This window comes from Hemicordylus capensis, chromosome 4 (assembly GCF_027244095.1).
Source record: "Hemicordylus capensis ecotype Gifberg chromosome 4, rHemCap1.1.pri, whole genome shotgun sequence".
Taxonomy (NCBI): Eukaryota; Metazoa; Chordata; class Lepidosauria; order Squamata; family Cordylidae; genus Hemicordylus; species Hemicordylus capensis.
In genome coordinates this window covers 206,737,956-206,762,118 of record NC_069660.1, presented here as the reverse complement: position 1 = coordinate 206,762,118, position 24,163 = coordinate 206,737,956, and the positions used below count along the sequence as shown (strand labels likewise).

Here is a 24,163-nt window from a genome sequence, read left to right as displayed (position 1 = left end):
GAACAAAGCCAGCCTTGGCTGACAGTTGATATCTAAATCAAACATTTTTTACAGATTCTGAAAATCCAATCTGATAGCTCTGAAGTATCTCCTTTGGAGGAAGTCTGTCAAATAGATAAAGAAGAACTGAATTCCCAACAGTGATACACTCTATCATTTATTAGCTCCTTCTTATAAAAAATAAAAAGGGCAGTCACATTTTAGAAGAGTAGCAGCAGCAGCTAAAATAAAATAAAATAAAATAAAAAACCAAGAAAAAATGGAGTCCCAAATCAAGAGCAATTAATGTCAATGTGATTTAAAAAAAAAAAATCCAAAATATAAAAACTAAAGGAGGGATGAATTTGGAAAATTATGCATGTTGATTACTGACTTTAGTATTTTAATTATTTGGATATTAGAAGGGCAGTAGATGCTACCTGCAGGTAGTAGCACAAATGGCAATCCTTGTAAAATAATGCAGAGTACAAGAGAGACATAATTTTTGAAGAATTTTCAAAATATGTTTCTGCCATCTGTGCTCCTGAGGCTCCAGGTTCCCAAGTCAGGTGCTAAAACTGAACAGATTCATTAACTCCAGTGTTGTAAAATTTTAATCCACTTGGATTTTACTTCAGTTATTCTATCTGATAAGATTAAATAAAAGTGCAAGCATATTAAGATAGACTCATGTGATGTTTCTCTGTTATGGTTTTAAGACCAGAGTGACTGAATGCAAGAACAAAAACTGCCGCTGCCACCAAGCTGGAGTGATCCTGTAGAAAGGGGAAGCCACTGGAGAGAGTTTGCTTTCCATCTGGTACATGCAGCCTCTTCCCTCTGCCTTTGACTCTTGGTGCCTCCATCCTGGCTATTCCAAGTGTGAGATAAAAGAGCATATACAGCCAGCTGTTACCTGTTCATCATATTTATGGATTGTTTGTATTTGTGTAATTCCATCCCATATAAGCAGTCTGTGTGGATTGGGGAGGGGCGGGATATAGTTTGAAAATTTTTGTTATAGTGATCCAGCTAAACATCCTGGAGACATTCTTCTAAAACATTTGAACAATGGTGTAAAGAATGTGGTACAGGATAATGTATGGTAGAAACCTAATCTGATGATTGGTCAACTCATAATCCAGATACTGTCTTGTTTATCACCTGATGATGAGAGAGTTTTAAAGGAAATCAATATACAATAGGAAAAATGAATAATTATTGATGGGCATTCCCCTTTTAATTACATGCAGGTGGGGTGGGGGGTTCCCCCCCCCCAAATTGAGACTGGGTATGTTTCTACATGGGAGAAAGGACTGTATTTTTGGAGATAGTTAATGCTATGGAAGAGAGTGGTTAAAGCAGATATGACTTGTTGCTGATTTGTGTTGCTGTTTGGAATCGTCACTTGTTCTATGCAGTATAATGACTTTTTCTAACTTCTTGTGCGTAGTTGGGTGTATGCTCTGGGGCTTTGTATTTGTACCTTCATTTGGCATTCTGATTTTTGATATTATTACATGATATATCATGTTATCATTTTTAATTTCAGCATAATAAAACAAGTAGTGAATGTGTTTCATTCCACAATCTCTCTGTTAAGTTTCTAGTCTAGTCTTCCCACTGATGTCTGGGCTTTCCACATGGAGGGATATTTAGAAGTAGTTTTCAAACATTCCATAGGTTCCAGATGTTTGTGGACAGAGGAGGTTAGAGCCCCACCAAAGACTGATTAGTGGAGCTTAGCATCCACAGGGAAAATTAAGCCTCCAAAAGACATCAGTTGTGGTACAGTACAACATATTATGAAATTGTCACTTAAAATGTGTTGTATTTTAATTATATCTGATGTGTTCATGTAATCAGTGGAAATGTTTCAACTTTCAAAAAAAGAACTTTATTGTATACTTCCCTCCCTCCTTTGAAGCAAATAATATTGGTTAGTATTGTTGTGCAGGAGTACTTTATAATCAATTCAAATCCCATAAGTGATCTATAATTTTTACTTTGTAACTTTGATCAGTTACTGACACTTCCTTTTTAATATGTGTATATAAATTATTGTGATTCACTAATTTGAATGTGGTAGGTTAGGAACATAGGAAACTGCCATATACTGAGTCAGACCATTGGTCTATCTAGCTCAGTATTGTCTTCATAGACTGGCAGCAGCTTTTCCAAAGTTGCAGGCAGGAATCTCTCTCAGCCCTATCTTGGAGAAGCCAGGGAGGGAACTTGAAACCTTCTGCTCTTCCCAGAGCAGCTTCATTCCCTGAGGGGAAGGAATATCTTGCAGTGCTCACACATCAAGTCTCCCATTCATATGCAACCAGGGCAGACCCTGCTTAACTATGGGGAAAAGTCATGCTTGCTACCACAAGACCAGGTCTCCTCTCCTAAACCTAAATAATGGGTTATACCATTATTATCTGGCCATTCAATAAGCAGATGTGAAAATGCGTCTGGAAAGTAGACAACATTCTTTACACCCTGACTCCTTGAGCCCTTGTACTTTGAAAACTCTTCTGGAGGCCCTGAAATACACAGTCTTCCATATGCCTTCTGAGGTGGTAGACTGCGGTTTCAGGTTCTGCAGCCTTCAACGTATCATTATGAAGTAGAGGACTAGGCCATATCCCCCTCTTTTAAATTAGTTACCAGAAAGTGTCTGATGTCCCTGGTAGATAAACAGATACACTACAATGGCATTGTATACCCAGGTATACATAGAAATCTGTTGGGAAACAAGGAGTTGAAACCAAATTCTTTGAGCACCGTGCTAATCCTCTTAAGTTAAATATACAAAGTCATCATCATATTTTCTCCCCTTTGCTTTTTTGCCTACTTTCCTTAAGGAAAGTAAGCTTATGAGATCAGGCACAGGCCGTGAACGCGCCTCCAACGGGGCGGCGGGCGACTTCTTTAAGTGTAAACGGAGCCGGTGCTCCATGCCGCCCAGCAGCCCCCGCGGCGGGGAATCGCCTCCGCCACTCACCTGGCCGCTGCGGGGGCTCACCTCCGTGGAAGCCAGGTAAGTGGCGGAAGTGATTCCCTGCCTCGGGGGCTGCTGGGCAGCACGGAGCACCGGCTCTGTTTACACTTAAAGAAGCCGCTCGCCCCCCCGGAGGCACGTTCACGGCCCGCGCCTGCTCAACAGCATAGTTTGTGATGACGCCATACACCCCAGTTCAAGATGGTGGACACATAAATGTCTGAGGAGGAAGTAGGCTAACTTGGGAAGGTGGTAATTATTATCAGTTAAGATTATAATGAAAGGAAATAAGGCAGATTAATTCATACCAGAACTTGTTGTTTAACAACATAACTATATAACTCTCTATATAAATAAATTAGGATTAAGTGAAAATGTTATTGTGTGTGTTCTTTTTATTGATGACATATGGACTATTATATGTGATGGTATACTTTAAAAAAAAATGTATATTCTAGGCCTCTGCAAATATTTGGCTCTGAATAGCTGAAGCTGAATAGTCCGCACAGCCCCTCAGGTACTAGGTAAAGGCGAGCATATCCAATGCACACCTCCACACGGGACTCACATCCCTAACCAACTCCCTACCGATTCTGAGGGCCCATTAAGGAGTACAGAGCCTTGCTGAATTTCAGCACCATTTTGGAAGGTGTGTGAGTAGTGCTGTGAGGTGTTGGATTCCGTCAAGGGCCCTCAGGGCAGGGAGTCAGGGAACTAGGTCCAGTACGGAAGTACTTCTTGGTGCAACTACTTCCTTGTGATACATGAAGAACTCTGCGTATTATTCTGAGCTGAATATTTGCACATTTGTATACTCTTTTTTTTAAAAAAAAAATTGTATGGGTCACTCTCTGTTATGACCCACAGTCTAGTCAATTGGCTATACTGTATACAGTAGAATCCTCTTTATTTGTCTGTACAGCACAAAGTAGAAGGTAGTGTGCAGAATCTGTTTAAAAGATAATTGAGATGAGTGCAATATTTCCTGCTGGATTATGGTATCTGAGTTGGTAGCTATGATTTAATAAGCACGGGAGAGGAGAGTTTGTCTTGTGGTAGCAAGCATGAATTGTCCCCTTTGCTAAGCAGGATTTGCCCTGCTTTGCATTTGAATGGGAGACATGTGAGTACAGTATTCCCCTCAGGGTGTGGGGCCGCTCTGGCAAGAGCATCTGCATGCTTGAGTTCAGAAGGTTCCAAGTTCCTTCTCTGGCATCTCCAAGATAGGGCTGAGAGAGACTTCTGCCTGAAACCTTGGAGAAGCTGCTGCCAGTCTGTGTAGACAATACTGAGCTAGATGGACTAATGGTGTGACTCAGTATAAGGCAATTTCCTATGTTCCTAAGGAGTCACAATTCCCACAAGAACTGTCCTTAGTCCTTTCTTCTTTTCATGGTTGCTGATTCACTGTCTCTCTCTCTTCTCTTTTCAGGGATAGAGCTCTGCCCTCCCAATCACCGCTTCATGATAACAATGGTGGCGAGCTTTGTGGCCATGGCAGGACAATTCCTCATGCCAGGCTTGGCTGTTCTCTGCAGGGACTGGCAAGTTCTCCAAGCAGTCATCATCTGCCCTTTCCTGTTGATGTTACTCTACTGGTTGTAAGTGTCTTCCGTTTGTTTTTTCACTTATTCACTGCTCTAGGGAATGGGGAAATAAGAATGTGCCAGCTAACCACACCACTGCCAGCACGCTCCACACCCACAGTGTCTACAGGTTCAGCAGTGGGAACACTCTTTGTTCCCATTTCCATGTAATTTAGAACTCTGAAACCCAGTATGGACATTGTGTTATTCTGACGTCTGAATATTTGTATATATGTTTGTGTAAATGACTTTACCTGTGCTTTTTAAAAAAGTGTACCTGGTACAAGACCCTCAAATGCATGGTACTGGTAGGGAGTGTCCTGCTGTACCTGTGTTCAACATAGCATGTGAATATCTGCGCCTGTATGCACAGTACACTCCTTTGAGTGCTGAGTATAATGTGTGAAAAGGGCATGGCATCCCAGGGTTCTGAATCATGTGGAGGAAATATGCCGGGTTCAACACTGCCCTCTTCAAACACTCACGGAACCTGGGGGTGCTGGAGCGTGTGCTAGGAGCTAGCCTGTGCACATCTCTTCTGCCTGCACACCCAGTTTCTGAACCACATTGTTATAAATATGTTCTCTCTGGCCAGGCCCCAAAATTGAAAATGAGTCAGATGAGGGGAGGGGGAGCAGCTTGCCAAGGGAGCAATTGGAAGAGACAGTAGTAGCACACAGAAGGATTTTCTCTCCCACACCTTCCCCCCCACACCCCTCCTGTAGGTTTTCCCCTGCCCCTACACAAGGGGCTGGGACCATATGCTTACCAACATAACATTTAGTTTTGCTCTTAACGTGTTCTCATATTCCACCTAAATTTCAGTTTTTTCTTTTTCTTGAACTGCAAATTTTAAAAATAAAACCCTGGTGTAAGCATCAAAGCAAAGCTAAACCCACATAATATACAGGTGAAACTCGCAAAATTAGAATATCGTGCAAAAGTTCATTAATTTCAGTAATGCAAATTAAAAGGTGAAACTGATATATGAGATAGACGCATTACATGCAAAGCGAGATAAGTCAAGCCTTAATTTGTTATAATTGTGATGATCATGGCGTACAGCTCATGAGAACCCCAAATCCACAATCCCAGAAAATTAGAATATTGTGAAAAGGTTCAACAGTCTAGGCTCCAGGTGTCCCACTCCAATCAGCTAATCAATCCATAACACCTACAAAGGGTTCCTGAGCCTTTAAATGGTCTCTCAGTCTGGTTCATTAGGAATCACAATCATGGGAAAGACTGCTGACTTGACAGTTGTGCAGAAAACCATCATTGACACCCTCCATAAGGAGGGAAAGCCTCAAAAGGTAATTGCAAAAGAAGTTGGATGTTCCCAAAGTGCTGTATCAAAGCACATTAATAGAAAGTTATGTGGAAGGGAAAAGTGTGGAAGAAAAAGGTGCACAAGCAGCAGGGATGACCGCAGCCTGGAGAGGATTGTCAGGAAAAGGCCATTCAAAAGTGTTGGGGACTTTCACAAGGAGTGGACTGAGGCTGGAGTTAGTGCATCAAGAGCCACCACACATAGACGGATCCTGGACATGGGCTTCAAATGTCGTCTTCCTCTTGTCAAGCCGCTCCTGAACAACAAACAACGTCAGAAGCGTCTTACCTGGGCTCAAGAAAAAAAGAACTGGTCTGTTGCTCAGTGGTCCAAAGTCCTCTTTTCTGATGAGAGCAACTTTTGCATCTCATTTGGAAACCAAGGACCCAGAGTCTGGAGGAAGAATGGAGAGGCACACAATGCAAGATGCTTGAAGTCCAGTGTGAAGTTTCCACAGTCTGTGTTGATTTGGGGAGCTATGTCATCTGCTGGTGTTGGTCCACTGTGCTTCATTAAGTCCAGGGTCAACACAGCCGTCTATCAGGAGATTTTGGAGCACTTCATGCTTCCTTCCTCAGACGAGCTGTATGGGGATGCTGACTTCATTTTCCAGCAGGACTTGGCACCTGTCCACACTGCCAAAAGTACCAAAACCTGGTTCAGTGACCATGGGATTACTGTGCTTGATTGGCCAGCAAACTCGCCTGACCTGAACCCCATAGAGAATCTATGGGGCATTGCCAAGAGAAGGATGAGAGACATGAGACCAAACAATGCAGAAGAGCTGAAGGCCACTATTGAAGCATCCTGGTCTTCCATAACACCTCAGCAGTGCCACAGGCTGATAACATCCATGCCACACCGCATTGAGGCAGTAATTGCTGCAAAAGGGGCCCAAACCAAGTACTGAATACATATGCATGCTTATACTTTTCAGAGGTCCGATATTGTTCTATTTACAATCCTTGTTTTATTGGTTCCATGTATTATTCTAATTTTCTGGGATTGTGGATTTGGGGTTTTCATGAGCTGTACGCCATGATTATCACAATTATAACAAATTAAGGCTTGACTTATCTCGCTTTGCATGTAATGCGTCTATCTCATATATCAGTTTCACCTTTTAATTTGCATTACTGAAATTAATGAACTTTTGCACGATATTCTAATTTTTCGAGTTTCACCTGTAAATCGTTCACCCTTTTAAAAAACAAACATAAAACTATGCCACAGACGTCAACTGGTTTGTCTTTCCCTTTTTCAAGGAACACAGGGACTGTAGTTTTGTGAGGGGACCTGAGAGCTCTCTAACAAAAAGACTCCTCTGCAGCCTCACAACTACAATTCCCAGGATTCATGACAATTGAACTAATATTCTAAGTTCAATATCTTCCCCTTGACTAGGTCATGAATGGGCACAACTGGGTTGTTGCTTAGTTTGGGGGGTTGTGTAGGTACATGAATTTGTATATGCAACTGGTCGCTTGTTTACATTTTTGTCAGAACCCTTGGATGGTATGCATTTTATACAGGCATCCATGATTTTGCTCACTGTTGCAAGTGAGCCAGTGCCCTGTGGCAAGCCAAGGCACTCGGGGCCTCCTCGGAGCCAGGAAAGTGAAAGTGGAGGAATCCCTTGCTGTTTTGTGATACAAAGCATACCTTGGCTGAATGGCAGCCAAGGATCTGCCCCACACCCCTGCCCTGTTTCAAAGAAGGTGTGGAACATGTCTGGCTGGCACTCAGCCAAAGTGATTCAGTACACCTCAGCAGAGCCGCAGATGAACAAATGTGCACCATTTCTCCCTTCTGTGCTCCAAAGCAGGGAAGGAAGATGTGGGAGAGGGTCCTTGGCTTCTGCTTTCGCAAAGTGCCCGGGGGTGCTTCAGCTGAGTAGCAGCCAAACTCTCCATGCCTCCCTTCCCTGTTTTGGAGCAGAGAAGAGAGGCAGGATAGTGATGGTTCGAGGCTATCGCTTGGCAGAGGCAAGCAGCATACCTAGGTCAAGCGGCAGCTCTGGTCCACCACCCCGCCTACTTCCCCTGCTCCAAAATGGAGAAGGGGGGGTGAGGGTCTGGTCCACATCTCCCTGCCCTGCTTTTGAAGCAGTAAGGGAAGTGGGAAGCCGCAATTTTTGCTTGACGACCAAGTCTGGCCAAAACTTGTAGATCCCTCGTTTTATAGCTGGGTTTTTAAAATTAAAATATACAAATATATTTTAACACAAAGATTTTTTTTACTAGTTTGCCTGTTGTGTATATGTTGAGCTTGTTAGAAAACAGTTAGTTTCTTCCCACAAAGAGGAGTGAAAATAAAAACAAAGTAATTTTAAGTTAGTCTGAAGAAACCGTTTTGTAAAATGCAGTTTCTTGGTTATTGTGGGTAATTGCAAAGCTTGGCATAGTCGAAGGGCATTCCCATTCCCTAAGAAACTGCTCCAGCAGTTGTGCTTTTCCCTGTCTTGTCTCACAATTTTCTACCGCTTGCATTACATACTCTTCATTCCATTTCGGCCCCTAATTATGTCAAGTCAGCTCTTTATTTTCTACCTTTTGATGCTGCTGATAACAAAGTTTCCCTACCCATTGTTATCAGCAGTGACTACCAGGTCAACAAAGTGATAGAATGTACATAAGAAGCCTATGTGTACAGGAGCATCCCCTACTCATAAGACTGATCCACTAGAGTCTTCTGGCATTAAATCTATGATAGCCAAAGGGATAGTGGAATCGGGATGGATCCTTGGCACCATGGCTGTGGACATATAGTCATCCTACAACATACACTTACAACATACAACCCCTGCTACTTTGGCAAAGAGGCACCTTTTAACGTGGTGATTCTCTTTTATTTAGCAGGGGGAGAGTAACTGGCCCTATCCACCCCCCCAGCACAGTACCTCCAGTGACTGTTGCTGGTGTCTATCTTATGTTTCTTTTTAGATTGTGAGCCCTTTGGGGACAGGGATCCATCTTCCTTATTTGTTATTTCTCTGTTTAAACTGCCCTGAGCCATTTTTGGAAGGGTGGTATAGAAATTGAATGAATAAATAAATAAGTACACTGTCCCCAAAGAGCTCACAATCTGAAAAAGAAACGTTAAGATAGACCCCAGCAACTGGAGGGATGCTGTGCTGGGGGTGGAGAGAGCCAGTTGCTCTTCCCCTGCTCAATAAAGAGAATCACCACTTTAAAATGTGCCTCTTTGCTCAGTTATCAGATTTCTTCCCAGATGTGGAGATGTTAGCATTGGAAATGTTTGGGCTGGGCAAAACTACCCTGCAGACCGCCATGACTTCTTGGGGGCCACCCAAGGAGTCCAGATACTTGAAGTGGGGCATCAAATACAGTCTGCCTCTTACCTTGCAGTGCTTCAGTGAACACAAAGAGCCACCCCTCATCTTCTTCCCACACTGTATTTGAAAATAAAGAGGAGATATGGAGTGTAGGAGGAAACAGGGAAGAGTGGTGGGCCACTCTCCTCTCCTCCTCTTCCGCTTTGTCACCCTCCTCCTTTTCAGATCCAGCAAGCGTGGGAAGAGTGGGTGGCAGAGCTTGGAACCTTACCCCTGATAATCTGCTACCAGAGACTGTTGCCTCAGTTTGCCTCATGAATGAGCCAGTCCTGTTACCTTCCTCAAAAATCCAAGGAATTGAAATTTTGTGAGGATGCTGAAAATTTTTCATTAGTGGTGTGCACAGAACCTACGCCTGCCGGTTCAAAGGCGGCAGGGGATAACTTTTAAGGACAGGGGAGGTCCCAGTCTTTAACCACATTTCCCCCGCCGGCGTTCTCTTTAAAAATGGTCCGGCGGGACAGAGATTACACCGGGTACTTCCAGTCCAAGGAGGTATGCTGCCGCCCCACCTGACCATCTTTAAAGAGAGCGCTGGTGGGGAAAATTGCGGGGGGAGTGCACCCTCCCCAGTCCCAAGTCCCCCCCCCTTCGAACTAGCCGAACTGCTGGTCTTTTGAACCTGTTTGGAGGCCCGTAAAAGGGCCTCTGAACAGGTTCGTGCACATCCCTATTTTTAGCCTACTTCCCAGTAGGCTTATGAGATCACCTGGCATTCTGTGTGTGTGTGCGTGTGTCCAGCCGTATGCCCCCCCCCATCAACTTCTCCTGGACCAATATGAACCAAATTTGGTACAGTTTATAGGGACACCTCAACGGCGTAGTTTGTGATGATGTTATCCACCCCGATCCAAGATGGCGGACGCGTAAACTTTTGAGGTGCAAGAGGGCGAACTTGTGAACCGCCTAACCAATTTGAACCAAATTTGCTCCAGCTGTAGGGGCACATTGGGACACCTCAATGGCGTAGTTTGCGATGAGTGAGTGACACACAAGGACACCTCAATGGTGTAGGTTGTGATGATGTCATCCACCCTGATTGGACAGTCTAACCAATTTGAAACAAATTTGCTACAGCTGTAGGGACACATAGGGACAACTCAACGGCAAAGATTGTGACAATGCCATCCACCCCAATTCAAGATGGCGGATGCATAAACTTTTGAGGTGCAAGTGCACTAACCTGAGGACTGTCTAACCGATTTGAACCAAATTTGGAACAACTGTAGTGAGTGACACACAGGGACACCTCAATGCTGCAGTTTGTAATGATGGCATCCACCCTGATCCAAGATGGCAGACACATGCACATTTGAGGTGCAAGAGATCTAACTTGTGGACCTTGATTTGCACCAAATTTAGTCCAGATGTAGTGACTGGGAAAGGAAAGTAGGCTGATTAGTTCTTTTGTCCTCCTCACACAGCTCTCTGTGATCTCTGAGGGAAAGCAATGCCTAAAGCCAGTTTGTCTGCCGTGTTCTTCTATCTAGCCTACTTTTCATCCTTTCTTGATTGATTCTTGGTTTCTAGATTGATATTCTTCAGCCTAGTATACTCTTCATCATTTTTGCCCTGGAACATCTGCATCGCTTCTTATTTTATTCATTCATTGACTCATTCATTCATTCATTCATTCATTTGTCATTAGATTTTTATACTGCCTTTCATTAAAACAATCTCAAGGCAGTTTACAAAACATTTAAAACAATATAAGGCTATAAAACAGTTACACAATAAAATATTAAATTGGAATATAAAAATACAAATCTAATTAAAAGTTTGAAAAATATACACAATAGGACCATAAAACAAGGCATAATTTTGCCTTAGTATGTTCCACATGCATTCCTTCATACAAATACTGTAATGCCCAAAGCACTCTGTATTGAAATTGGCCCTTATGTTATACTTGGAGTGGTTCAAATACTGTATTGGTTTCTTGACATCAAATGCAGTATATGAACCTCCTCTAAGAACACCTGATTCATGCACAAAATGTACACATCAGCTTTGTTCTTCTGTTAGCTGATACTGCAGTAGTTAGACATAAGTACTTTAGTTCCTGCTGGCAGCTCTTTGGAAGCCTCCACTGACACATTCTCAATCTTTGAAGTATTTTCCCAGAATCTCTTCGGTGGCTGATGGCCACGCAACAGTTTGAAGCTGCAAAGAAGCTCATCCTTCACTTAACTCACAGAAACAGGATGAACACAGAATGCGACATCAAAGGAGTGATGCCCGGTGGGTATTTGTGACTGCTAGTGTGATGGGCTGTGGAAATACAGGTATCTAAAGTGTTTTTATGCTCTACAAAACACCTGTATAATATTAATATAACTCAAGCTGTCCCCAGAACAAAACTCCTATTCTGTGGCTTGTTCTGCTTTGGGGAAGATAATTAGTTCTTCCTAGCTTATGGCTGTGTTCTCATTAGTTTGTTGAAAATGCAGGCTTGTTTACAATTTGCCTTCGGCATGTTCACACAATATATACAAAGATATGAGGGAAAGAATGGAGTGTATCCCTCTTCTGAACTTTTGCTTCAGAGATAAGATATCCTTATGAATAAGAGACATATACTTCATTCCAGAAACTGTGTTACCTTGGAATGCAGAAGTAATATTTAATATAAGTGTGTTAACTCCCACATTCAAGACAATGAGCCATAGCTCATTTCTCCATGTTACATGCTCAGTCTTTAGAGAAATACACGGAGAACTTTTGCTATCTTACTAGTTGCAAAATGTGTAGAGTTACTGTTGGAAACGGGCAACATCTGCCTCTGTATTTTTACTGGAGTAAATTGTACTTTTTGCGCTCTCTCCCTTGCTCTCAGTGTGTTTTGTTCTTTAAACTGTCTGAACAGTTGCATGTATTGAGCTTTTCCTGTCCTGTCCTGTTCTAGGAATTTATAGTGGGGGGATGATGATAGGACATAATGGACTTAAAAGAAATGTTGGGGATCTGTCTTTCTTTAAGATTGTTAAAACAAGTACTGTTTGAGGAAATTATAGCAAAATAGCAATTAATTATTGGAAGAGCATCTTAACTTACATAGATGGGGCGATGCACATCGTAGAAAAGAACGAAAATTACTTCAAAGTGTAAAATAAGAAATAATACTGTTTGCCAGTTTTTTTCACAGTAGAATTTTAATAACAAATGGCATGAATCAGTGTTAGTTTCCCCCCAAATGATGTTTCTAGTACTAGAGATGGTGTTGAATTTTCATAGTAAGAATGAGTCAAAGACTATCTTGTCTAGAACAGGAACATACACCTTGTAGATTCCTCCAGGAAAAGATCCTACACAGCCCAAGCAACATATGGCACTTTGTTGAACAAATATCCAATTTATACTGCCCTCTTGATTAAGTATGGATTGACTTTGGTTGAATTGCCAGTTGGCCATGGTGAGGTAGTCACATAATTGTTTTACTGCCTACCTCCATTTTACCTTGCTCTGTATTTTGTGTGCCACCATGAGGGGCTTGGTAGTGGTGGAATACTGTTCGTGTGAAGCAAATTACTATCTGAGTGTATGCTGAAGTCATCTTGTAACCAAATTGCCATAAGATGTCTATAATAAGGATTAATACATAATTCACCATGCTAAAATGATTGTTTGAATTGGCTTTGTGCTCTAGTAATATAGAACTATGCAGTGGAATTGTTTGTCTATTGGCAGAGCTGAGTAACACATGTACCCCAGAGCATCTGTTTATGCCCAGGACCATTCTGCTCCAGAGAGATCCCATGCTTTCACTTAATTCTCTGAGCCTATAAATGTTTGCTAAAACCCCGAGAATCTGGTCTGTGTATATATATAATTCTGTAAGGCGTACTCGTGGCTAATCCCGTGCGTGGCAACTCTTGTGAGAATTCATGAGCAGAAACACCATAGTGATTGGGCAGTGGATATTCCATATTCAGATAGGGAGGAGGAGCCTGTGAGAGCAGAAGCACCATGTTGATTGGGCAGTGGGGATTCCAAATGCCAGACAGAGAGGAGTCTGTGATGGTTAAGGTCAGTTGGAATGCAACTGTTACTGGTCGGAAGTGGTTCTTGAATGTATCTCTCTATATAAAAGGATAGTGGGCAGGGGTCTGCGAAGAGGGGTCGTGAGGGAGGGAGGAGCCCCTTCAGGAGAAGGAGGCTGCCGTTGTGTGAATTAGATGAGGAAACAAGATGAACAAGATATGTTAACTCAGGAAGGGAGAGGGAGAGAGAGGGTGAGAGGGAAAGAAATTCAAGAGAAGAGTGAGTAGAGGAGAGAAAAAGAAGGGAGGGGACAAGAGAAAGAAGAAAGGGTGAGGGATGGGCCTGAACCTTTCAGAGGCCTGAGGGGAACAAGCGGCCATGGTGGCGCCTATTGGCAGCAAGGAAGGGCCCAGTCAACCACTGCTGCTGTTTGGGGCTACCAAGGCCATAGGCGGAAGGAGGCAGGCAGGCAAGGGACAGGCCTGGGCCTGTCAGTGGCCTGGGGGGAATGAGCGGCCATGGTGGTGGCGGCAACAAGGAAGGGCCCAGTCAACCGCTGCTGCTGCTGTTCCTGTGGGGAGGAGCAGGAGCGGGGTGAGACTGAGGGTGGGGAGGTCTCTGGGGATAGGTGGCTGCAGCTAGGTGGGTGGCCAATAGGCACCAGCAACGCTGCAGCTGTGACCAAGAGGGGTGGGGTGGGGAATGGAGTAAAGGAATGGAGGAGTGACCAAGGGGGTGAGGGGGATGGAAGCAACGGGATAGAGCAGGAGGAGGAGGAGGAGCTGGAATGCAGTCCAGGTGAGGGTGGAGAGTTCTCTGAGGTGAGGGGGGCTGTGGCAGGGGGTGATGGGAGCAATCAGGTACTAGTGTGCAGATGCTCTGCACTGCTTAAGCTAGTTTTAATTAATTTCCTAATCTTTATAGTCACAGAGAAAAGTCAAGAAAGTCACAGCAGGATCTGGAGCGAGATCCGTCGATGCCCATAAGAATGGGTTCTGCACCTGCGCAGGAGTCATGCGGTAGCCATGCCTGAGCTTGTCAAAGCGCCTAGGCCACACCCCCACGCTAAAGCGTTCTATATAAGGCATGCCCTTGGCACGAAGTCCCTCAGTTCTTTTCCGACCGCCTTTGCGTTTGGACCTCGGTCTGCCGCCTCAGTTGTTGGAAAGTTCCTCTCTTCTTAAAAAAGTTCATCTGCAATTTGACTGATCTTCCGGAATTAGACTATGGACTGGAAAGCGACTTTGATTGGTTTTTTACTCGGAACGGCTTTCGGTACTCTGGCTATTGACATGGACTGGCTATCGATGATCCTCGGACTTCAACCTGGAATGGACTTGACTATTGAGATCAGACATGGCTGAGGAGAAAAAGTCTTTTAAGTGGTGTGAAGGCTGCAGGGCAAAACTCCCCTCAAAATACCTTCATGACCTCTGTCTGTTATGCCTCGGTGAAGAGCACAATGTCTCATCTTGTAAAATTTGCCTATCTTTCTCGAAACAGACGAGAAAAAAACGGGCTCTTCGCCTTTGGGCGGCTATTTATGATGATGTCTTGAGCCCTTTGACTCTGGGTACACCTCGTCCCTCGACGTCGGCTTCATCTTCAAGAATGCCACCGAGGTCGGAATCGGCTCCTCCATCGACATCTAGCTGCCACCACCAGAAGTCGTCTTCTCATACCGCGAGAAGCGAGTCTTCGAGGTCTCCATCAGCATTGAAGAAACATTCGACGTTGAAAAAGTCTCCCTTGTCGACACCCAAATCAAAGCCGTCAGCTTCGATGTCGAAGCCATCGAAGCCAACATCGACGCCCGGAAGTTCGTCGTCATCTTCCTCGTCGAAATTTACCCATCGCTCGAGAGAGAGGGCTCGATCTCCCTCTAAACGACAAGATGTGGACCTTACTTCATCTCCACCTCGCAAATGCCGTAGATCCCCAGACTTAACTTCGAACCGTACTCCATCGCCACCCAAAGGACAATCTTTGATGCCGGTTCCCCCACTGTCTCCACATACAACTCACTTGAATTTGGATTCGATGGCAGTGTCGATGTCGACAGTTTTGGAAGTTATGACTACCTCGACGTTGACAGTTCTCGTTACGGAGCCCGGTCCACCAGCGTCAACACCGCTCTCCATTTTGATAGCTTGGTCTCTCTCCCCGGCGCCAACTCCGCTAGCTTCAGCTTCGCCTTCGACACCGGCTGCTGGACTTGTTGCCTCGGTGCTGCATACCCCAGTCCTTGCCTCGCAGGTGATGCCTGGATACACAGCTCCTGTCTTCGAAATCATCGACGTCGATGCTGAAGATACTCTGCCATCGGCCACTCGCTCGCTCCTTTCTCTATTGGACTCGACGTCGAGTAAACGTTCCACCTCCACTTTCAAAGGTTTCTTGCCTTCAGACTCGGAGACATCTTGGCCCGTGCTTCTTGCCTCCACAGCACAGTCCTCTCTACCTGCGTCCGCTACCCAAGTTCAATCTCCACTGTCTTGGCATACCTGTGGCTACGTCCATGCTTCCATGGGCACTACGTCGCCTGGGGAACCATATGCCTATGAAGACAATAGGGCTCCTCCTCCACCAAGAGTTTTGCAACCTGTGGGACCCTCTTTGAACACCACAGCTACTCAGACATGCTATCCAGAAATGGCTCACCATGCCTCCCAAACATCATTAATACTTACCCGCTCTACTTCTGCTCAGACAGACGCTCTCTCGCGGGCATCTATAAGCACTTCAGGAACGCAGACCACTGTACCCACGGATGGAGACAGACCACCACCTTGCTCCCCTTCTGAACACTATGGATCATCCAACTTTGAATCGGACTCCGAAGAGGACAGCAGTGTTGTGGACCCGCCAGTGGATGTAGCTCCCCCCACGTATGTGTCTCAAAATGATGAGCTTAAGGCATACCATAAGCACATTCATGTCATGGCCGATGCCCTGGGACTGGACATCCACTCGCATCTAGCAACAATAGATGATCCAGTGTATAATTTTATGCTTCAGTCTCAATCTACGGCTCCTGCAGCATTGCCTATGCTGCCAGTAATCACAAGGGACGCTAAATGTGCCTGGGAGGTGCTTCACACCTCCACACCAACTTCCAAGAAACTTGAGAGCCTTTACCGGGTACAAGATAAGGACAATGAATACTTGTTAAAGCACCCGGCACCCAATTCTTTGGTTATTGACTGTGCCTCTTCTTCAAAGACGGGCAGACGCCACACAGTACCTCCTGACAAAGAAGACAGAAAGTTGGACCTTCTAGGGAGGAAAGTTTATTCAACTTCTTGTCTCTCCATAAAGGTGGCTAACTATGCGGCCTGCACAGCTAAATACACCCATGGCCTCTTGGAGCTCCTGGAAAAGGACCTGGAGGTATTGTCCATTCATGATTTCCGAGCCAAATTCCACCAGACCTTAGAAAGTTCTGGGGATTTAACTCGCCGTCAACTCAGCATTGCCAAGCACTTGGCAGAAAGTGGGTCCAGGGCTATGACAGCAGCTATCACTCTACGCAGGCATGCTTAGTTGAGGTCCACTAGCCTCCAGATGGATATGAAAGAAAAAATTGAAGGTCTTCCTTTTGATGGTTCGGGCCTCTTTAGTGAGACCACGGATGCCACCATGGAACAGTTAAAGAAATCAAAATTTTCAGCTAAAACCTTCACCACTGCCCCTTCATCTTCTGGACAAGCATCCAAATTCCGGCCCAGTTATGGAAAATATCGACCTCCGTATTGAAGTCAAGATGCCGAGATTTCAGGAAACCTTATGCCTCTTACCAAAAACGAACCTACCAGCAAAGACAGAAAACATCTCAGGCCCAGCGTTCAAAGGCACAGGACACCCAGAAGCGTCTTTGAAGTCTGGGATTGCCCACTGACACCTCTCCTCTCCCCTTTCCCACCAGCAGGGGTATTGTCATCAACCTCGGCGGATCATCCGACCATTCCGTCCCAGCCTTCCATCAGGCTGGCCAGCCATGCCCCCGCATAGCACCATATAACAGACAGACGGGTCCTGAAAATTGTGAGCTCAGGCTATGCACTTGAATTCAAGACCACACCTCGATTCACAGGTTTGAGACTCACTCCTCCGTCGGATCTTCTACGGGAAGAGGTGAAGGAACTTCTAGAGAAGGGGGCTATAGCCCCGGTGTCATGGGCAGACAGGCAAGACGGATTCTACTCCTGTTATTTCCAAATTCCCAAACGGGATGGGGGCATCCGGCCCATCATGGATCTCCGTCGCCTGAACAAGTTCATCTGCGTCAGAAAATTCCGCATGATGGCGTTGCAGCACATCCTACCTCTCCTCCAAGGAGAACAATGGCTTGCAACGCTGGACCTCAAGGACGCTTATTTTCATATAAGTATTTGGCCATGTCATCGGAAATATCTACGCTTCACCGTCGGACGGGAAGTGTACCAGTACAATGTATTGCCCTTCGGACTGTCTGCTGCACCGAGGGTTTTTACAAAATGTATGGCTGTGGTGATTGCACACTTGCATACCAAGGGGGTCACAATTTATCCGTATCTGGACGACTGGCTTCTGACTGCAAAGACCAGTTACTTTTGCATATCCGTTATGTAATAGATCTTCTCCACAACCTAGGCATTCAAATCAATTGGAAAAAGTCACATCTGAAGAAAGATACATTTGCATTCGAGACCTGGTGCTCCTATTCCAACAACAACCCACCCAACCAGCTCGCTCCATCCAGCGCCTGTTGGGACTGATGGCTTTGTGCAATGCAGTAATACACTTTGCACACCTAAAAATGCGAAAGCTCCAGCTATCGTTTCTATCTATCTTCCACCCATGCAGACACGACCAAGAAAAGCGCTTGCTGATCCCACCACAGGTGCTTCACTCACTATCCTGGTGGACTCAACGAGAGAACCTCCTCAGCGGAGTCCCGTTTCAGACTCCCTCGCCCACTGTCTGGTTGACCACAGATGCATCTCTGCAAGGTTGGGGTGCTCATTGCAAGAACCACAAGATCCAGGGCAGATGGTCCCCTCAACGGGCCCAACTGCACATAAATTTCTTAGAATTACTGGCTGCCTTTCAGGTGTTACAAGCTTTTCTACCAATCTTGCAAGGCCAGGTTGTTCAAGTCCAGCTCAACAACACGACTGCACAGGCCTACATCAACCGACAGGGCAGGACGGTGTCGCAGAGCTTGTGCGCCCTCAGTGTCCAACTATAGCACTGGTGCATCCAAAACCATATTTGCCCAATAGCAGTACACATCAAAGGCCTAGAGAACACGTTAGCGGACGACCTCAGTTGGATCTTCTTGAGGGATCGACAACATGAGTGGGAGCTTCAACCGGAGGTCTTGACCTCACTTTTCAACCTTTGGATGTTCCCCTCCATAGATCTGTTTTCGTGCTCCACAAATGCGAAATGCTCCCGTTACTGCTCAAGAGCGGGCCACGATGCTCACTCTCTGGGAGATGCTTTTCAACTGGACTGGTCCAGGGAAACGCCATACATGTTTCCCCCGCTCCCCGATACCCAGGGTGGTGGCGCGCCTTCTGTCACAACCAACCAGTGGAATCTTAGTAACACCATGGTGGCCAAGACAAGCCTAGTTTCCACAGCTACGCAGACTATCCAAGAACTGTTACTGTTGGTGTTGCGCCCTGCTCGCAGAGTTTCGTTTCAGTACCCCAGTGGAATTACATGAAGACTTCAACACACAAGGTTTTGAACCGAAAAATATATTGTAGAAAAATAAGAAAAAAGGCACTCACATGATATCGCAACTCAGTAAGTCCATTCAAAAGTAGATACATATATACAACAATCACATAGATACAGCGTTCACATGGTCAGCCGGGTGGACCACAGTGTAGCAGCTTCTGCCTACTGTGGACACTTTGCTCTTCTCTGAGCCTCCTTCTTATACTAGCCTAGGCCAATCACTGCAGACCATTACTTGTAACCGGCCTCACATGTTGCTAGCACTAATCTGGTTGTTTGCAGACTAATCACAGTAATATGGTGACTTTCACCTTTTTGGTTAAAGGCATCTTACACCACAACACCTTACAGAGATACATCCTGACAGTTACCATCACCTGCCTCAACGCCTAGACCTCCTGACCCAGGACGGAGGCCAGATCCTTCACCCAGACGTACTCACTCTTTGTCTGACCGCATGGTGGATAGTCTGCTGAACCGCATTTTGCTTAACCAACGAAAGGCATCCACACGTAAAAATTATCAGATCAAGTGGCGCCGTTTTAAAATATATGCAAGATCAAAGGGTTTTCTACCTAAACAGGCTTCAGTCCGAGAGGTCTTGCGTTACCTAACAACACTAAAGTCACAAGGTCTTGCCAATGTCTCCCTAAAAGTTCATCTGGCTGCCCTATCTGCACAACACCTGGACAGTGACGGAAAAACTTTGTTCTCCCATCCATTAAGTAAGGCCTTCTTAAAGGGACTTTCACATGTGTACCCACCAATTAGACCTCCGGTGGAACCTTGGAGCCTATATCTGATTCTTTCTTCCCTTACCCAGCCTCCCTTCGAGTCCATGGCTACATCTTCATTAAAACTAGTCTCCTGGAAGACTGCTTTCTCGATAGCTATTACTATGGCTAGACGTGTCAGTGAGCTCACAGCTCTCAGGGTTGACTCACCTTACGTCCGGATGCGCCTGGATCCTTCTTTTTTGCCGAAGATGGTGTCCTCCTTCCACCTCAGCCAAGATATTATCCTTCCTACGTTTTTCAGACATCCTTCGACTGCCTTGGAGAGGTCATTACACGCCATGGATGTACGGTGTGCTCTGTTATTCTATATGTCCCAAACAAAGGATTTTAGGACTTCCAATCGACTCTTCATATCTTACAAGGGCCCCTCCAAAAGGACTTCAGTCTCCAGACAGCGGTTGTCAGGATGGTTAGTGGAGCTGATATTGTTCACATACAAACTGCATAACAAGACACCTCCTGAAGCTATAAGGGCCCATTCTACTAGGTCCCATGCTTCGTCAGCTGCACACCTAGCAGGGGTGACTTTCATGGACATCTGCAAAGCAGCCACATGATCCTCTGAGTCCCCTTTTATTAAACACTATGCCATAGATGTGCGTTCTGCAGCAGAGGCTACATTCGAGAGAAGCGTTTTGAAAAGGGTGTTGCAATAACTTCTACTGCTCCCCTCCTCCTTATGGAGCTTGCTAAACACCTATTCTTATGGGCATCGACGGACCTCGCTCCAGATAAGCGGGTTGCTCACCTGTAACTGATGATCTGGTAGAGATCCGTCGATGTCCATAAGACCCTCCTGGCCTCCCCTCTGCAGTAGTACTGACTCTGTGTGTGTTCAGGTGTGCAGCCCCTTGCATTGACATTTTAGTATTTACCTTGGGTGAACCTACCTTATTCACCTGGATGGTCGTCCTCCATGGTGGTCGTCCAAGAACTGAGAGACTTCGTGCCAAGGGCACGCCTTATATAGAACGCTTCAGCGTGGGGGCATGGCCTAGGTGCTTCGACAAGCTCAGGCATGGCTACCGCGTGACTCATGCGCAGGCGCAGAACCCATTCTTATGGACATCGACAGATCTCTACCAGATCATCAGTTACAGGTGAGCAACCTGCTTTTATCCCACCAGCTTAAGAATAAAATGGCTGATATGATGACTATTTCCAGTATTTCCAATGGAAAGGAGTGTTGTGCTGCTGCCTGGAAGTGGTTTAAATTCATTCTGCAGCAGCCTCGTTGCTGCACCGTTGAGGCTGCCTTTAAAGTTGCACAGCAGCCCTGGCAGGTCCCTGCTGTTGGTGGAGTTCTGTCCGTCACGTTTTGATTAGAGATATGTACTCTGCAATTTCCCTGGTTATTGAAATAGAAGATTTAATCAATTATCTTTTGGATCTAAGCCTGCTCTCCATTCCTTCATGTAGACCAGGCATCCCCAAACTGCGGCCCTCCGGATGTTGCTGAGCTACAACTCCCAGCATCCCTAGACACAATTTTTTGTGCCTGGGTATGCTGGGAGTTGTAGTTCAGCAACATCTGGAGGGCCGCAGTTTGGGGATGCCTGATGTAGACTGATCCATGTATGCTGACCCCACAATTCTTCTGATCTGTCATGTGAAGGATGTAGAGTGTTTATAGAGATAAATGCCAATTCTGAATGGTCCGTCCCATTGCACTCTAGTATGACCATGAAACAGAACTGAGGATGCAGCTATACAGATAGGAGCAGGCTGAGTCTCAGTGGTTAGGGTCACCACCCGGATTGGAAACTAGGTCTAGTCCCTCCTCAGTGGTGTAACCAAAGCTACTCATTTACTTTCTTTCTTATTAATGGATGATTGCTCTTCCTCCTAGAGTGAATGGCGAAGTGTTGCACTTGGGAACACGCAAAGAGAAAACATACCCTCTAGCCCTGACACTTGATTCCCAGCCCTCACTGGCAGGGTTTCCAAAGAGGTGGGAATTGTGAGGGGTGGATGCACACTGCTTCCCCCATCTTCAGGCTCTTTCACAAAATATATATACCCCACCTGTCTCAATGACAGGCATTTTGCTAGTACCGTACATAATAGTGTCTGAATGGCTACATCCTGTAGGGAGAGGAGTAAGATAAAGTTGGTTCTTGCTTGCAGGTTTTCAGTTTAAAAGACTGCAAAGGAGTCAGCAAAGGTTACACATGAATGCCCCATGGCTTGCAGGAATGGGATACCCTGTCCTGAAGCCCTAAAAATCATCTGCATGGATGTGCCCTAACCAGAAAGGTGCATTGTGTTTTGGTTTGGTTTGGTTTGGTTTTTTTGTTTTTTGTAATGCTTTTATTAGTGTTATAAGTGGAAACAGAAAGGTTACATCTCTGAGAATCCAACAAAACCAAACAAGTTAACATACAAAGTCTTATCCATCAAAACCAAGACAGAAGAAAAATACAATAGAATTGAAAGTAAATCCTTAACTGGGTATCAGTAGCTATCAGTAAAAGAGTCTTGAACCCTAACCCTAGAGGGGGGAAAGGGGGGGGGCGGATAGCCCGAACCTGGTTGATTATCCTACTTTCAGGTAATCTAAGGAGGAGGGAACCTACCCAACTATGACATACCAAATAGAAATAATGCAAGTAATTCGAGCACAGAGCCAGACTTCCCCAATACTCTGTGGTGTGAGCTCCACACCACAAGCTCAAGAAGTGTTGTTAAATATTGGTGGTTAAATTCTATATTCTAAAGGAAAGAGAGTATAAATTCTCTCACTCCAGTTTTATCCTGCATCTGATTTGAAACCTATATAAATAATAAGAAGAAAAGAAATTTATTATTATTATTATTATTATATTTATTTCTTTATTCAAAAACTTCGTTAAGTAAGTTAACTGAGTCTTATAATGTATATATTTAATAAAATATGTTTTGTTATGTATTACTCTCCGGTGCTAAATAACAGGGGAAATTCTGAAAAATCTTGGATCCTTTAGTCTTTTCTGTCCCAGCTACATTAAATGAGAGATTTAGTGTATTATCTTATATGTCAAGCTGATGGACTGAGAGAATCTAAGAAGATCAAAAGACATCTATGTTTCTAGCAGAAACAAAAATGAATTCAGAGAATTTTAAAATCCTTGTTCTATCAATCCACAAAAACCTCACCAGCAGACTTCACTAGCAAAATGCTATGCAATTCTCTTCCAATTGAGTTTCAATATTATAAATAACAAATGAAGGGATCTAAATAGAGTTGATTAATTCAATCCCACTGGTAAGAGCTCAAAAATAGATGTGTATTTTGAAATGTACCTCAAATATATGTCTCAAATATGTCCTGGTGTTTAATTTTAAATGTGCTTCAATGCCATTCATATTATTATAATTTCAGTACAATAAGGGAAGATCTATCAAGCCAAACATAAATTGGTTATGCATTTCTCTGTGCTCAAATCATGCCCTAAATCACACCAGTCCCTTCATACTGGCTCTCTCCTCCAAAGACAATTCAGCTACCTCCTGTAGAATCCATGGGAAGTTCAAAAAACAGCAGTACAGAAAAAACTTATTGATGTCTATGGGCTCATCTATAAATCTAATCGTCAGAGAGAATAGAATTTAAAACTCTCATGGAACACTCCCCCTGAATTCAATTAATTATTAGACAACCGTGTATACAAGGTGCCTTGTGTTTTGGATGTTCATTGGAAGAATGTAAGACCAAATCTGTGGAGCAAGACAGTTACCTTTTCTTGAGCACTTTCCCTCAGGCATTCCATCAAGCTTCATTTACCTGTTTTGTTGGCTCCCGCTCACAGGCCACTGGTAGTTCCTCAGAGTTCTGCCAGGAACTGAGGAGAAGAACAACCCATATCAAAGCTCTAATGGCTTTGCTGTCAGGGAGTTCCAATGGGGGATGAGGGAAGCAGCCAGGCTGGTGGTAACGTATCAACATATTTTCTCCAGGCTTCAGTGAGAGGTTCCATAAAAGCCCATGGATGTGAGTGTTCACTCACAGCCAAGCTTCATGATCAACAGCCTCACTTGATGTCTCTGTTGATGGGCTGTGCCACTTCAGATTGCATTGCAGGTAGCGATCCTGTGTCTGAATGCTTGTGTGTGTGTGTGTGTGTGTGTGTGTGTGTGTGTATATATATATATATATAATTATTTTTTTTAAAATATAACTTCCTGCCACATGCCAGTGGGAACCTGTGTGACATGCTAACATTATGTGTGGTGGGAGTTTATGTGTATATGGGAGTGCAAAAAGTTAAACATTTCATTCTTCAGCTGCAGTCTGAAGAGGTAAAGTCCAACAACAGATGAACATCTGTGACTGCTGATCATATAGATTGGAGGCAAAGGAGGAGAGCACATTGAAGCAGCTACAGTGATGTCTCCGTTCTCTGTTACTGAATTGCCTAATACACTGATATCTCA

The 24,163-nt window shown here is 44.7% G+C and overlaps 1 protein-coding gene across 3 annotated transcripts in view; it reads left to right on the top strand.

The window, feature by feature from the left end:
- Positions 1 to 24,163, top strand: part of SLC22A23 (solute carrier family 22 member 23) — a 207,972-nt gene that overhangs the window by 157,201 nt on the left and 26,608 nt on the right. For all 3 annotated transcript variants that reach the window (XM_053243660.1, XM_053243661.1, XM_053243659.1), the window contains exons 4-5: positions 4,404 to 4,572; positions 11,356 to 11,483. In XM_053243660.1, coding sequence (XP_053099635.1) covers positions 4,404 to 4,572; positions 11,356 to 11,483 — 297 coding nt within the window. The remainder of the gene's footprint in view (positions 1 to 4,403; positions 4,573 to 11,355; positions 11,484 to 24,163) is intronic.